The sequence below is a fragment of the Penaeus chinensis genome, chromosome 2 (genome assembly GCF_019202785.1).
Source record: "Penaeus chinensis breed Huanghai No. 1 chromosome 2, ASM1920278v2, whole genome shotgun sequence".
NCBI lineage: Eukaryota > Metazoa > Arthropoda > Malacostraca > Decapoda > Penaeidae > Penaeus > Penaeus chinensis.
Window position 1 is genome coordinate 26,847,424 of NC_061820.1, and position 14,661 is coordinate 26,862,084.

Sequence of the window (14,661 nt, forward strand, 5' to 3'; positions counted from 1 at the left end):
TGTAAAGGTTAAGGCCGTAGAATGAGACATGCTGGAAAACGAGTCTCTGCACCCGGTCTGTACACATTGTTGACTGAGCCGATGGAGGAATAAGAAAGCCCTAAATAACGCCACAAAATGTCTAATTTAGCCGTGCAGGATCTCAAGACGCTGGTTGGTACACGTTACAGTGTCTTTTCGAATTAAATGGGGTGGATTCTGAATTAGAATAGTGAAAGAGAAGGGGCAATGAGTTAATGAAATGGCGGGTGAAATCCAGCTGTCACGTTATTTACTAAATATTTCGTTATATATAAGTATTTAATCATTATTATTGCATTAAGACAGCGAGGGAAACATATAGGATAATTACATATAGTGGGGAAGATAGTGGAGGAATTGCAGGTATAGAAATTACTTTGAAAGGGCCCTTGTATCGGGTCCAGACACTCGGGAAGTTGCATGGGATGTCGACTTCCCTGTTATTGTTGGGCAATTATCCGCTGAAGGATAGCAGCAAACTGCCGTGGCTTCTGCACTCTGCATGACACTGAAGGCTGTCAAATCTCTCCTTGCTAAACCTTATGCCGCTGGGTGGCATATACTTACATGTCATGGCATGCCTGGACTTTATCCTGGGTGGCATGTGCACATGTGCCATGGTGTGCTGGTCCTGTTTTCTAGGGGCACATACGGTCATGCTGCACATGCTATGGTGCTGACACAATCCCCTGGCAGTGGGCCCGGGCCACTATGAATTCAGCTCAGGAGAGAGGGCTTTCACATGGGGGAACCGCCCGGTGACGTTGGGTTAATGACAGACAAACCCAACAGCCCCAGATTGAAACCTGTGGCGTGCACAGCTGTCTCGTGCTTTTCTGTGTTCACGCTCAGTTCTATTGTGTTGGCTATTGCAGAAAGTTGTCAAAGTGCCTGTTTACTGCAAAGCATGGATTGGCCCAAGCAAGGATCACTTTGCGAACTGAATGACCTTAAAGATTTATCAATTAAACTGAACCATACTGGGTTGTGCCTTATATATTGTATCATCTATCACAAATGTTACATAATGCAAAGCAGTAGTTGTGCTATAATGAACTGTGTATTTTTTAATAAATTGAAATCTTAACTGTGTAAGTTATAACTTTTGGTATTAATTTGCCCATGCATGTGAGAAGGTTTCCAGTCTGGCAGTAGGAGTTGCCAAGTGTGCCATAACCCACCTCCTCAAGGCCCTCTTTTGCCATGATAATGCAGTGTTTGGTAACATGGCAGGAGAAGGTTGTCACATTTGTCGATTCAGGCAAGATAGACCTAGAACTGTTTAATCACCAGTGAGGTCAATAAACTCTAGAATGAAAAAAAATATGATAAATTTGGATTTCTAGGTAAAATCTATGATTTTCTGATAGCTCTCATTTTTCAAATGAATCTGCCACTCATATCTTGCTCAAACAAAGCACAGCTGTAATATTGGCTCCGATAGTTGGGGGGGGCATGATGAGTATCGGGGAAATTGTGGGCTAAAAGCTAATGATCAAAGTAGTTTAATTATTGCAAAGCACATTTATAGTAAGTAGAGGGATTCACCCCTTAACCTCCCTTTCAGGGGGCTACCACCCCCCTACCCCCCACCTGGTCTTGAAAACCTTCACCTTGTATTCTGACAGGATAGAGCTCGGGGAGATACTGGGATCTTGCACTGATAATTTCTTACCTTGACCAATAAATCAGCCAAGTACAGTTTTCATTGACTCATTTGATTTCCTCACTTGCATCATCTGCTACAATTCCGCCCAATGATTTTGTAATTTCCTCGGTTTTGGGTGAATATTAGATTATAATTATTATTATATTGGGAAGAAAATGCTATAGAAGAAAAGTGTCTATGAATGCTATGTTCTATTGGATATTAAGGTCAAAGTTTTCAGTTTTGGTGTTAGGTGTCATTTGCAGTAATATTGAAAACATGTAGAGGTATTGACCATTGCTGGAGCATGCACCATAGTTTGCCTGTAAGTCTGCAAAGTAATGATCATTTGTGGGCATGGCTTTAGGCTTTGTACTGCCATTTTCAGTACCTAATAATATTGTTTTGGTTAATGGTTTGAAGCCATGTGGGGTAAAGTATGTAAAAGGACTGTACCTGCTAAAGAAAAAATGGCAAATGGAAGGGGTTAAGCCCAAAGCTTAGGAAGTATCTGAATCTCAGTATTAGTGTACAGGCCACAGTGCACATCACACTCAACTTATTAAAAAGGACTCTCCGAGTTACACAGAATTTTGAATAAATATTATGTAGAGTTAGGGATCTCAGTGTCCCAACTGTAAAGAATAACCATATTTTTTATTTATTATTATTATTATTTTTTTTTTTTTTGTATAATTCCTATCAGTAAATTAAAAAACAACTCTGCTAAAATGTGTATTTCATTTTGCTTCAGGAATACTAATTAATAAGAGCTGCTTATTTTCAAGATTTTTATATAATAGGAAATAGCTAAAGCAATAATTGCAGCACTAAATATGTAATGACCATGAAGGTCCATTTTTAATGTAGAGTCTTTGACTTCTTTCTTTGACTTTATTCATTGTTAGTCAATTTCCACTTTGACAATCTCCTCAGGACATCAGCAAATTGACAGCCCTCTCCCCTGAGGTGATCAGTCGACAAGCAACGATCAACATCGGCACAATTGGTCATGTGGCCCACGGCAAATCTACAGTTGTGAAGGCCATCTCTGGTGTCCAGACTGTCAGATTTAAGAATGAATTGGAGAGGAATATTACTATCAAGTTAGGTAAGTGAAGTCGTTTAGGTATTTGATTGTTCTGTATGCTTGTTTTTCATTATACTTGCAGTAATGATACCATTGTGACTATTATTTATAGTAAGCAAGAGCGCATAAAGTCATACACAAAAAACTTAAATCCCATTCTTATGCTTTTTGAAGAAAATTAACTTTGACTTTGAAAATAATTACAGGTTATGCCAATGCAAAAATCTACAAATGTGACAATGCTAAGTGTCCCCGGCCTTCCTGCTTCACGTCAGCCAGTTCTCATAAAGAGGATGCATTCCCCTGCCATAGGGCTGCCTGCTCTGGAAAGTAAGTTTGCTTTGTACATCTTAATGATATATTTATAATTGATTTCAAAGATTTGAAAATGTTGCCAAGGTGGATGCTGTTGTTGCTTGTTTTCTTTTTCTTCTTTTTCTCTTGCTGCTCTTCTTTCCCCCTCCTCCCTCCTCCCTCCTCCCTCCTCTCTCCTCCCTCCTCCCTCCTCCCTCCTCCCTCCTCCCTCCTCCCTCCTCTCTCCTCCCTCCTCCCTCCTCCCTCCTCTCTCCTCCCTCCTCCCTCCTCTCTCCTCCCTCCTCTCTCCTCTCTCCTCTCTCCTCTCTCCTCTCTCCTCCCTTCTCCCTCCTCCCTCCTCCCTCCTCTCTCCTCTCTCCTCTCTCCTCTCTCCTCCCTTCTCCCTCTTACTTTCTCCCTTCTCCCTCCTAACTCCTCCCTCCTCCCTCCTCCCGCCTCCCGCCTCCCTCCTCCCTCCTCCCTCCTCCTCCTCCCTCCTCCTCCTCCTCCTCCTCCTCCTCCTCCTCCTCCTCCTCCTCCTCCTCCTCCCTCCTCCTCCTCCTCCTCCTCCTCCCTCCCTCCTCCCTCCTCCCTCTCCCTCTTCCTCTTCCCATCTTCCCTCTCCCCTCTTTCCCTCTTCCCTCTCCTCTCCCTCTTCCCTCTTCCTCCTCCTCCTCCTCCTCCTCCATCCTTCCTCCTCCTCCTCTCAGGCCTCCTCTTCCTCTTCCTCTTTTCCATCCTTCTCTTCTCCGCCCTCCTTCTCCTCCTATCTCCTCCTCCCTCCGTCTCCTCCGCCTCCTCTTCTCTCCTCTCCCTCCTCCTCCTTCTCCTCCTCCCTCCTTCTCCTCCTCCCTTCCTTCTCCTCCTCCCTCCTTCTTCTTCTCCGCCTCACCTCCTTCTCCTCCTCCCTCCTCTCCTCCTTCCTCCTTCCTCTTCCTCCTTCCTTCTCCTCCTTCCTTCTCCTCTCCTCCTCCTCCTCCTCGCCTCCTCCTCCTCCTCCTCCCTCCTGTCTCCCCCCCTCTCCCCCCTTCTCACCCTTCTTCCTTCTTCTCCTTCTTCTCCCGTCTCCTCCTTCTCCCGTCGCCTCCTTCTCCCGTCTCCTCCTCCTCCCTCCTCCTCCTCCTCCTCCTCCTCCTCCGCCTCCTCCTCCTCCTCCTCCTCCTCCTCCTCCTCCTCCTCCTCCTCCTCCTCCTCCTCCTCCTCCTCCTCCTCCTCCTCCTCCTCCTCCTCTCACCCCCCTCATCTTCCTGCTCCTCCTCCTCTCACCCCCCTCATCTTCCTGCTCCGCCTCCTCCTCTCACCCCCCTCATCTCCCTGCTCCTCCTCCTCCTCTCACCCCCCTCATCTCCCTGCTCCTCCTCCTCCTCTCACCCCCCTCATCTTCCTGCTCCTCCTCCTCTCACCCCCCTCATCTTCCTGCTCCGCCTCCTCCTCTCACCCCCCTCATCTCCCTGCTCCTCCTCCTCCTCTCACCCCCTCATCTTCCTGCTCCTCCTCCTCTCACCCCCCTCATCTTCCTGCTCCTCCTCCTCTCACCCCCCTCATCTTCCTGCTCCTCCTCCTCTCACCCCCCTCATCTTCCTGCTCCGCCTCCTCCTCTCACCCCCCTCATCTTCCTGCTCCTCCTCCTCTCACCCCCCTCATCTTCCTGCTCCTCCTCCTCCTCCTCCTCTCACCCCCCTCATCTTCCTGCTCCTCCTCCTCCTCTCACCCCCCTCATCTTCCTCCTCCTCCTCCTCTCACCCCCCTCATCTTCCTGCTCCGCCTCCTCCTCTCACCCCCCTCATCTCCTGCTCCGCCTCCTCCTCTCCCCCCCCTCATCTTCCTGCTCCGCCTCCTCCTCTCCCCCCCCTCATCTCCCTGCTCCGCCTCCTCCTCTCACCCCCCTCATCTCCCTGCTCCTCCTCCCTCTCCTCCTCCTCCTCCTCCTCCTCCTCCTCCTCCTCCTCCTCCTCCTCCTCCTCCTCCTCCTCCTCCTCCTCCTCCTCCTCCTCCTCCTCCTCCTCCTCCTCCTCCCCCCTCATCTCCCTCCATCTCTCCCTCATCTCCCTCCATCTCCCCCCTCATCTCCCTCCTCATCCCTCATCTCCCTCCTCCTCCTCCTCCTCCTCCTCCTCCTCCTCCTCCTCCTCCTCCTCCTCCTCCTCCTCCTCCTCCTCCTCCTCCTCCTCCTCCTCCTCCTCCTCCTCCTCATCCTCCTCATCCTCTACCCCACCCCCCCTCCTATCTCCTTTTTTTGTATGTTTCTACCTTCTTCCTCCTTTTTTATCTTTACTTTTACTGTACATGGCTGACCATGACTCAAAATCCAACCTATCATGAAAATTGTTAGGTCTTTTGTGTTAAGATGGTAACAACATGAAATAAACAAATGTTAACATTTTTAACCAGAATTTTAATTATCCTAATGATATCTCTATATGTGTGACACAGACATATTTTGTAAGGAAACAAGACTTAACAAATCACATTAAACATAGCAGGTTAGTCAAAACACAGCTGATGCCAGGTTCATCTTTCACACAGGTTTCGCTTAGTGCGTCATGTCTCGTTCGTTGACTGCCCTGGTCACGACATTTTGATGGCAACCATGTTGAACGGAGCAGCTGTTATGGATGCTGCACTTCTACTTATCGGTAATCGTTTTATCCAAGTATTTAGAGGGTAGACCTGTCTGGGTGCTGCACGGATTAGGATGTTGGAATTTCCTCTCTTTTGTGAATCTGATGATAAGATGTGTAGTAAAGGAGTAAATAGCCCTGTAAGATAAAATTATCATTAATTAAAGAATCTGGTAAACTCTGGGGATATTTAAAGTTAGCAAGATAAGGTAAGGGAATGGATGATGTATTTAAAATTTTATTTGTGACTTCTAGAGAAATTTTAGATATTGGTAAATTAATTGAATTAATTTGCTAATATGTGGTCTTCTTTTGATGATTTGCTTTAAAAAATATGAAGGAAAAATAAGGGAATTGGAGGAATATATTGATTTCAGTCCCATAGTGTTTAGGGAAAATGTACACTATTTAAATTTGATATGGCCCCATATGAATAGATAATATTCAAACTGAATTTAGGATTTTGATAAAGATGAACTAGAACATCCTTGTATGTATCCATTAATTGTTACAGCTGCCAACGAGACCTGTCCCCAGCCCCAGACTTCTGAACATTTGGCTGCCATTGAGATCATGAAACTCAAACACATTCTTATTCTTCAAAACAAGATTGATCTGTGTCGAGAGTCCCAACTGCGTGAACAGTATGACCAGATTCTTAGGTTCATTCAAGGTAAGTTTTTTTTTTATTTTTTAGGTCCTGATTTGATACTGATATTTGAGGTTGTATTATTTTTTCTTGTTGTTTTCTACTTGTCTTCCGTCTCTAGTTTCACTTCATACTTCCTCCTCCTTATATTCCCTGCCACTCTCTTTTTTCCTTATATCGCTACTCTAATTTTCCTGCCACTCTCTTTTTTCCTTATATCGCTACTCTAATTTTCCTGCCACTCTCTTTTTTCCTTATATCGCTACTCTAATTTTCCTGCCACTCTTTCCTTTTTCAGTGTCTCCCGCTTCTGATTTTCCTGCCACTCTTTCCCTTTTCCATATCTCCCTCCTTTAAATTTCTGCTTCATACACAAAAAAGGACAACAGTAATTGCAGTCCCGTCCCCTAACAGGCACAGTAGCCGAGGGTGCCCCTGTCATCCCCATCTCGGCCCAGCTGAAGCTCAACATTGATGTGGTGTGTGAATATATCATGAAGAAGATCCCTACCCCTAACCGTGACTTTATGGCTGAGCCTCGGCTGATTGTCATTCGTTCCTTTGATGTCAACAAGCCCGGCTGTGAGGTGGACGATCTCAAGGGGGGAGTTGCTGGAGGATCTATTTTGAGAGGAGTGCTTAAGGTACGGAAGTGTTGGTGTGGAAAGGGAGTGGATTTTATTTGGTAAGACTTACTAAATTAGGCTTACTTTAGGGTATGAAGATTTGTGGGTTGACTAAGGAGTATTTTTATTTATTCTTTTTTTTCCTCCTATAACTTACATGGTTAATTTCCTTTCACCATTTGCTACAGATTATGTGATAGGGTAGGTATAGGATATACTAAAGTCATAGTTACAAAATGGAAAAAATGCTCAAGAAATGACAAGTGAATTTACTGTATTTCAGTTGATAACTCATGTATATTGAGTGAGTGTGCGTGTGCGTGTGCATGTGAGTGTGAGTGTGAGTGTGAGTGTTTATATAGATGTGTATATAATGTATGTATGTGTATATAATGTATGTGTATGGATTTATATATGAGTATACATTTATGAATGGTGAAAACACTATGTTGATACTATGGTAGAAATACCCACAATGTAAAACTAGATTTATTGAAAGTGAGACAACAGTTTCAGAATCCACCTGGATTCCATCCTCAGGTCTGGAATCCAGGTGGATTCTGAAACTGTTGTCTCACTTTCAATTAATCTAGTTTTACATTGTGGGTTTTTCTACCATATACATTTTTATGTATGTATATATGTATATGTATATATATGTATATATATGTATATATATGTATATATATATGTATATATATGTATATATATATGTATATATATATGTATATATATGTATATATATGTATATATATATATATATATATATATATATATATATATATATATATATATATTATGTATACATACGTGTGTGTGTGTATATATATGTATATACATATATATGTACATGTGTATTTACGTTTATATATGTACATGTATATATATGTATATGCATATATATACATACACATACATATACATATATACATATATACATACATATACACATACATATAAATATACACATACATATACATATACACATACATATACACACACACAAGCACACATCTACACTTATTCATCTATATGAATATAATATACAGCTGACACTTCTTCCAGGTTGGCCAAGAAATTGAAGTTCGTCCTGGTATCATTGAACGTGAGGCTGAATCAGGACGCGTTGTTTGCAAACCCATTCGATCGAGAATCATCTCCCTTTTCACTGAAACCAATGAACTCCAGTTTGCTGTACCTGGAGGACTGATTGGTGAGTCATCTCTGTTTTTATTCTTTTTGATTATTTCCCTTGCTTACCCCATGGACTTTGGGGGGGAAATGCTGGGATTACTGCAGCTATAATCCTGTATTTTGTAAGGAAAGTTGTCAGTAGAAGAGAATTTTGTTTTTTATTATTATAATTATTCTAAGTATTTTGTAGTACATGTGTTACAACACTTCTTTATCTTTCCCTGCAAGGTGTTGGAACAAAAATTGACCCAACACTTTGTCGTGCTGATCGTATGGTGGGCCAAGTCTTGGGTGCCGTTGGTTCTCTCCCAGAGATATTCACCGAGCTTGAAATTTCCTACTTCCTGCTTAGGAGATTGCTTGGTGTCCGCACAGAAGGAGACAAGAAAGGAGCAAAGGTAATTGCTATGACAAAATATTCTTTTTAGAAATGCAAATATAAATTAGGATGTTTCATATCTCATGTTTATGATTTAAAATCATAGTGGTTTTGTGAAACCTTCAAGCAGTTTATCTTATCCATTCAAAACCTCAGGCAGGCGGAAAATATCCGTATTATTGGCCATTTAGCAGAGTTCATATTCCACTAGGTTTCAGTGTCTCATCTTTCTAATTCTGCCTTCCAGGTTCAAAAACTGTCAAAGAACGAGATGCTCATGGTGAACATTGGATCCTTATCAACTGGTGGCAGAGTCTTGGCTGTAAGGGCTGATTTGGCCAAGATCACTCTCACACAACCTGTATGCACGGAAGAGGGAGAAAAGATTGCTCTCTCACGCAGAATTGACAAGCATTGGCGGTAAGTATAGAGTTTGGAAGGTGTATGATTTGATTTGGATGTAGGTAATTATGAGAATGAAAGGTCATGTTGTGTTATATCCACACTTGAGTTATATCCAATAATGGAGTAAAATGGAAACCCCATAGCACTGAAAATAGGATTAGTTTTATGCTAATTAAGGGAGAATAATAAACCCCATAGGACTGAAATTAACTTTATTAAGGTTATGCTGTAACACATACCTCACTAAAATATCTTTTTCAGACTCATTGGTTGGGGACAGATTCGACGTGGTGTTACTATCAAGCCAGAATCTACATAGAAAAAGAAGTTTTTGAGTTTAATTCAAGGATTATGTATGTCAACATTGTCAGATATTCTGTATTTGTTGGATTTTAGAGGCTTTTCAGTTTGGATCTTTATATATATACACACAACTTTTTTATTTACATTACAAGAAAATTGGAATTATGGAATGGTGAACCAAAATTTTTGTATTCTAAGCCTTGCTGTAAAACCTCTTTCTGATAAATGTTTTGCCAATTGAAATTTGTTTATATTTTCTTTGTTGTGTGCTCTGCGACTCATTTATTTAATCTAGTAGGTAATTTGTTATAATTACCTTATTGGAACCAATAAAGAGTAAGCATCTGAAAATATTCAGCACTATTTCCTGTTCAAGCCTTGCTTACTTTCACCGTCTTGAGTTAAATCTGGCCATTCCCTGTGGCAGAAACTTATTGTTTATCTTTTGTAGTGTTAGAAAAGCCCCATATACTCTGCATGTGTAATGCAATTGGAAAAAAAGCCTTAAAGTCTTCTTCAATATCTTATGCGCACCGTTACCTTGCAAGCAAAAATCATTTTGCAAGATACAGTTTAACCATATTTTAAACAATATTTAAAACTGAATGAGGAACAGGGATGGTCATTTAATTAACAGCCTTAAGCAAAATTAAAATGTTATACTTTAGTAATCTGGGAGAGTACCAAGTGTTTTGCTCAAAAAAACTTTTCTTTTATTATTTTTTTTTTTTCATAAGAAATCTGCAGTGTTGTTTCAAATTATACTCATTAAAGAGCTGGATTCTTAAGTTCCTGGATCTATATCCATAGATGAAAAACAAACAAAATTTAGAATGAGAGCCTAATGATACTGATTCCACCTCCTGGATGGTTGGGCTTGATTATGAACCCAAAATTAGAGGCAAGAGGAAATGGAAACTGGGATATCCATTGGACTGAAGGACCAATTGATGCATTTGACAACTCAAATAGAATTTTGTCCTACATATATGCCAATGTGCTATGGTCACAAAAGGTTAAGAGCCCATAAATTTAAACCCCAGCTTAAAATCTGGCTATCCATAAAAAAAAACAACTATTATCCTGTCAGTGAGAACTATGCCATAAAACTCAGATACAGAGCAATAAATGTCCAATTCAATGTCGTACAACTTAATTTTGTCATTTTTTTTTAGGTTAAACTTTAGTGATCATTTCCATATATTAGAAGGTATTCCATCTATTACTACTTTTCATCTATGTCATCCAGAGCAGGGTTAGGAGAAGAAGACTGAGGCCCATTGTTGCATTGGGCCTAATTTTAATTCCATTGGTTCCCTGAACCCAGGCCTTACTTTGATAATTACTCTGAACAGTACTACTACCCCATCCTCAATGCCTACTGTCCAGAGTACTTATTTACTCAACACTACTCTCTCCCACAAGGCCCTATCCTTTTGTTACACCTATCTCTACTAATATTTTTTTTTTGAGTACTCTGTCTAGCCCAGCCAAGTGGGATCGATTTTTTGTGATCCTCTCTACAGCCCCTTACTCTAACAACACTCCTCTTTCAACAATGCCTCCAAAAACAAAGAGGAAGCTGCCCTAATCGGTTCCACCTTGTGACAGGTACACCCGAATTTCTAGCTAAAGTATTATCTACTCAGACTGACTTCACTGGCAAACCCATTCATGCCCAGCCTCGTCCTCCCTCAATACATGTACCAGAACAGTCTCCATCTGCCCAGTAGACTACCCTATCTATGACAAGGACTGGTCAGACTGTGGGGAAGGCTTACTTGGCTGCCTCATTGATACACTACAGCATTCCCGTAGAGGCCACCGTAAGTGATCCACAGTATTGCCAAGATTATTTACTGAGGCAGGACCTCCCCTATTTTTATACTGTCGTAGAGTCCCCCTCTGTCCAACTATAGCAACTGGCCCTCGTCAGCCTCCCAGTCCCTTGCTCAGCTATGCATAAGTCTCCCCTGCCGGTTCATAGCCTCTCCATCACTGAGATTTCTGCCACTCCTTGTGGCCACTCATGGAAACTGGGCACCTTGCAGTTCCAGGCTAAACTGTAGGGGATCTCAGAGGTGGGCCTTGCCAGTCTTCCTCCTCCAGATTTAAACTCTCCAGCAGCAAACTATATAAACGGAAATGCTGGGGAGAAGGGCACTGACCCTCTCACTCAGGGCTGTGGGCCCCACTGGGAGGGCGACTGCTGGAGTGCAGGATAGGAGTTACTCGTCTTCCCTATGCCCTGACAGCTGCCAATCTTAACAGAACCCCACAGCCTACCACCCTCCTTTATATGGGGCAACATCAGCAGGGTGGCAGAGGTGATGTCCACCCAGAGTGACTGTCCCCCTAAGGCTTAACCTCAGGTGGGCTATCTGGGTAGGAGTCTTTGTGGTAGGATGATTGATTACTCCTGCTATCGAGGGAACTGAAACAGTCGGGGGTTGAGGTGGCTGCCTCTTGGAGGTGAGAAGACCTGGTAGCAGTATGATCAGTATGGGTGAGTACACCTCCTACTGGTCGGGAGATGGTTGTCATATTCAGGAAGTAGTGTAGCCGTCAGCAGCCAACTTCAACCATTGGAGATAGAGGATTTCTGGCTCATGGTACCAATGTAGGGTTCACCAGAATGCTCTGGTACTGATTATAGACTGATTGTACTACTCTTTGGGTACACTTTCAAACCCCCCATTCTTTCTAGTGGCCACTCCAGTGTGTTTCACTAAGACAAATTGAGGGAGGAGTGTGCTCAGAGTAGTCTCTGATCGGTTCACAGTGCTCGAAAACTTGACTAATCTCGTAGCTCTTTGGGATTCCTTCAAGTGTGAAACATGATGCAGCGCAGGAGTTCATTGGTGAATACCTGAGGGTGAGGCAGAATTACATCTCACTGGAGATATTGGAGGCTTTGGATGCGTGTCACTTGGCTTGATGAATGGCAATCAGGATTTGCACCATTCCTTGGTGTGCTTGGCTTGGATACTGCTGAGGAGTTTGAATGCCATTTTTTAGTAAATAACCTTTGTCCCAGCCTAACAAGCCCTGAGAAAGCTAGACTCCAAGCCCTCCTTGCTGTCTATAGTCTGCTTAGTGAATGGACAAATCATTTCTGATCATGTTGGGGTTTGTAAACGTTAATTAAGCTGAGTATTTTGAGTGTTGTCACAATCCCTGTGCCTACCTGCCTGTGAGGAACCTCCTACCCTAACTGAGATTAGGAAAGTGATCTCTAAGCAGAAGGGTCGGAAAGCTGCGGGCATATGTGATATCCTTTCTGAACTGCTAAAGGTTGGGGGGTGAACCTATGTCTCGGCTGCCATCTGGCATTCTATTCCCCCGGACCTGTTGAGGGGAGTAGTCTTCCCTCTCTGGAAGGGGGTCCTAGTAGCCTACATTGACCTCAAGAAGGCGTTTGACTTGGTGCATCCTGAGACTGAGGAATTCTGACATGGATAATTAGTTTGATAGCAAGTCTATTTGTTGGTACTGAAAATGCTGTAAAAGTGTTGTGGAGACCTGCCGAGCTTCTTCCTTGTTAACTGTCCTTACACCAATACTTTTCAACACTTGCATGGGCTGGATAATGGGCAAAGCTACTATCCAAAGTCACTGTGGAGCAACACTGGGCAATATCAAGGTCATGGACCTCGACTTTGCTGACGATGTTGCCGTCCAATCCGAGTGTCTTGAATCTCTGGTAATGGCTCTTGATACATTCAGCAATGAGGTGAAGCCCTTGGGCCTAGTGGTCTCCTAGACCAAGATCTAGGGTTTTGGGGGCCTGTTAGGGGAATCTGTTCAGTTGATACCCGCTTGCAGAGAGGATGTTAAAGTCACAGATAATTTCAAATACTGCTGTTCTTGAAAGTGTACACATCTCACTGCTTATTGAAATTGCACAAGTCTAACATCAGCATATACCACTTCTCATGGTTACTACAGTTCATACAATATTACTCTTAACAAATGGTACATGTTTCCCTCAGGACTTCTGCAATATTCATATGCTTGGTCAGCAGCCAGGACCAAAACATGACCTTTTGGGGCTCCTAGGCTACTTAAATTATGGGACTCCCTTAGACGAAGCCACCCTTTAATATGGACTAGGACCCCATGATTTGCAGCTTGGGCCCCAGACTGTGCCCACTTATTGCAAAACGGGCCTCAAACATCTAAGATAAGGGGCCACATACAGCCCACTTTTGAAAATTGAGTTTTCACCCCTGGCCCTCATTTTTTTGTTTAAATTTTATTTTACATTTAATTGAATCATTCAATGTAAAATATCAAAGTACATATGAAAATCCTTTAGCAGGGGCCCTTAAGGTTGGGAACCCCAAGCCTATAACTAGCCTATAGGATAACCTGACCTTGCAACCTTAGTGTTTCATTTCAAAGAGGATTCCAATAAATTTGTTTCAGTGACCTGCAGGATGCTTTTGCTGTATCCATAGTGATAATACTTAACTCTAAAAGAAAGAAATGTTGCATGGCCTAGGCTGAAACCTAGGGAATGATGTGCACTGTCAGTGGCAGTGTCTGTGAGAGTGAACGTTCAGGACCAACAGAAGCACATAAGGGTAAGGGCTGGGGAGTGGTGGCAGTGAGATGAGCCTTCTATGTTTCTGATGTTATTGTTGTTGTGACTAATCAGTTTATTGTGCAGACTATCAGATGTCTTCAGAGATAATTGAATCCTATTTGACTTATCTCTCGCAGGCGCCGGATTTTAAAAGGGGCCTTAAGACAGAGTTATCATTATTAGTGAATAAAGGGGGTTAACTGAGAACTATGGCAACAGTTTGAATAAGATGGTCCTCGATTTCCGACATACACCTACTTGGAGGTGGTGGCGCATGTAAAAATACAACTGAGCTGATGAAAAATTTCATTAAAATATTACATGAACTAATCCATGAGTAATTTATAAACTATTAGGTGCAAAAGCAATATTACAAAAGATTTTTGTCCAAATCATGTGACTATCATTAAAGGAATCCATCTAGCACCTACAACAACTGTCAGGGTAGCTACCAAGTGACATTGACTTTAGTTTCAACATCCTTTGTGCAGAGGTAAGGTTGAGTCTTGGTAACTCCCTGCTAGTCCATCCTCCTAACTTAATTACTGCTTGAAGGCCAACTAAATGTGTACTATTTGGAAGAGAAGCTTGGACAAGAATCTAAGATATTCTTTCTATATAAAAGGCTGTCATGGAGCTGATTGCCCCGAACTGTCCTGGGTAATGTGTTGAGGGGAGTTGTTCCTGGACCCAGAATGGAAGGAAGCTTACATACCTATGCAATGTGCAGACTTACAGTAACATGCAAGAGGAGGTTGAAACTAAGTTGAACTGAAAAGCTCACCCGAAGATGGTAGTGGTTTTGATGAAGCTCGAGTTGAAATTTGAAAACTCAATTAACAT

The 14,661-nt window shown here is 42.7% G+C and overlaps 1 protein-coding gene across 1 annotated transcript; it reads left to right on the forward strand.

Annotated features, from left to right (window-relative positions):
• The first annotated feature begins 31 nt into the window (after positions 1-31).
• On the forward strand, positions 32-9,473 carry LOC125033808 (eukaryotic translation initiation factor 2 subunit 3, Y-linked-like). The gene is made up of 10 exons (XM_047625447.1): positions 32-153; positions 2,606-2,780; positions 2,966-3,089; positions 5,580-5,689; positions 6,189-6,347; positions 6,738-6,967; positions 8,015-8,162; positions 8,372-8,541; positions 8,770-8,942; positions 9,189-9,473. The coding sequence occupies exons 1-10, from the start codon at positions 118-120 to the stop codon at positions 9,244-9,246; spliced, it is 1,383 nt and encodes a 460-aa protein (XP_047481403.1). The 5' UTR covers positions 32-117; the 3' UTR covers positions 9,247-9,473.
• The last annotated feature ends 5,188 nt before the right edge of the window (positions 9,474-14,661 follow it).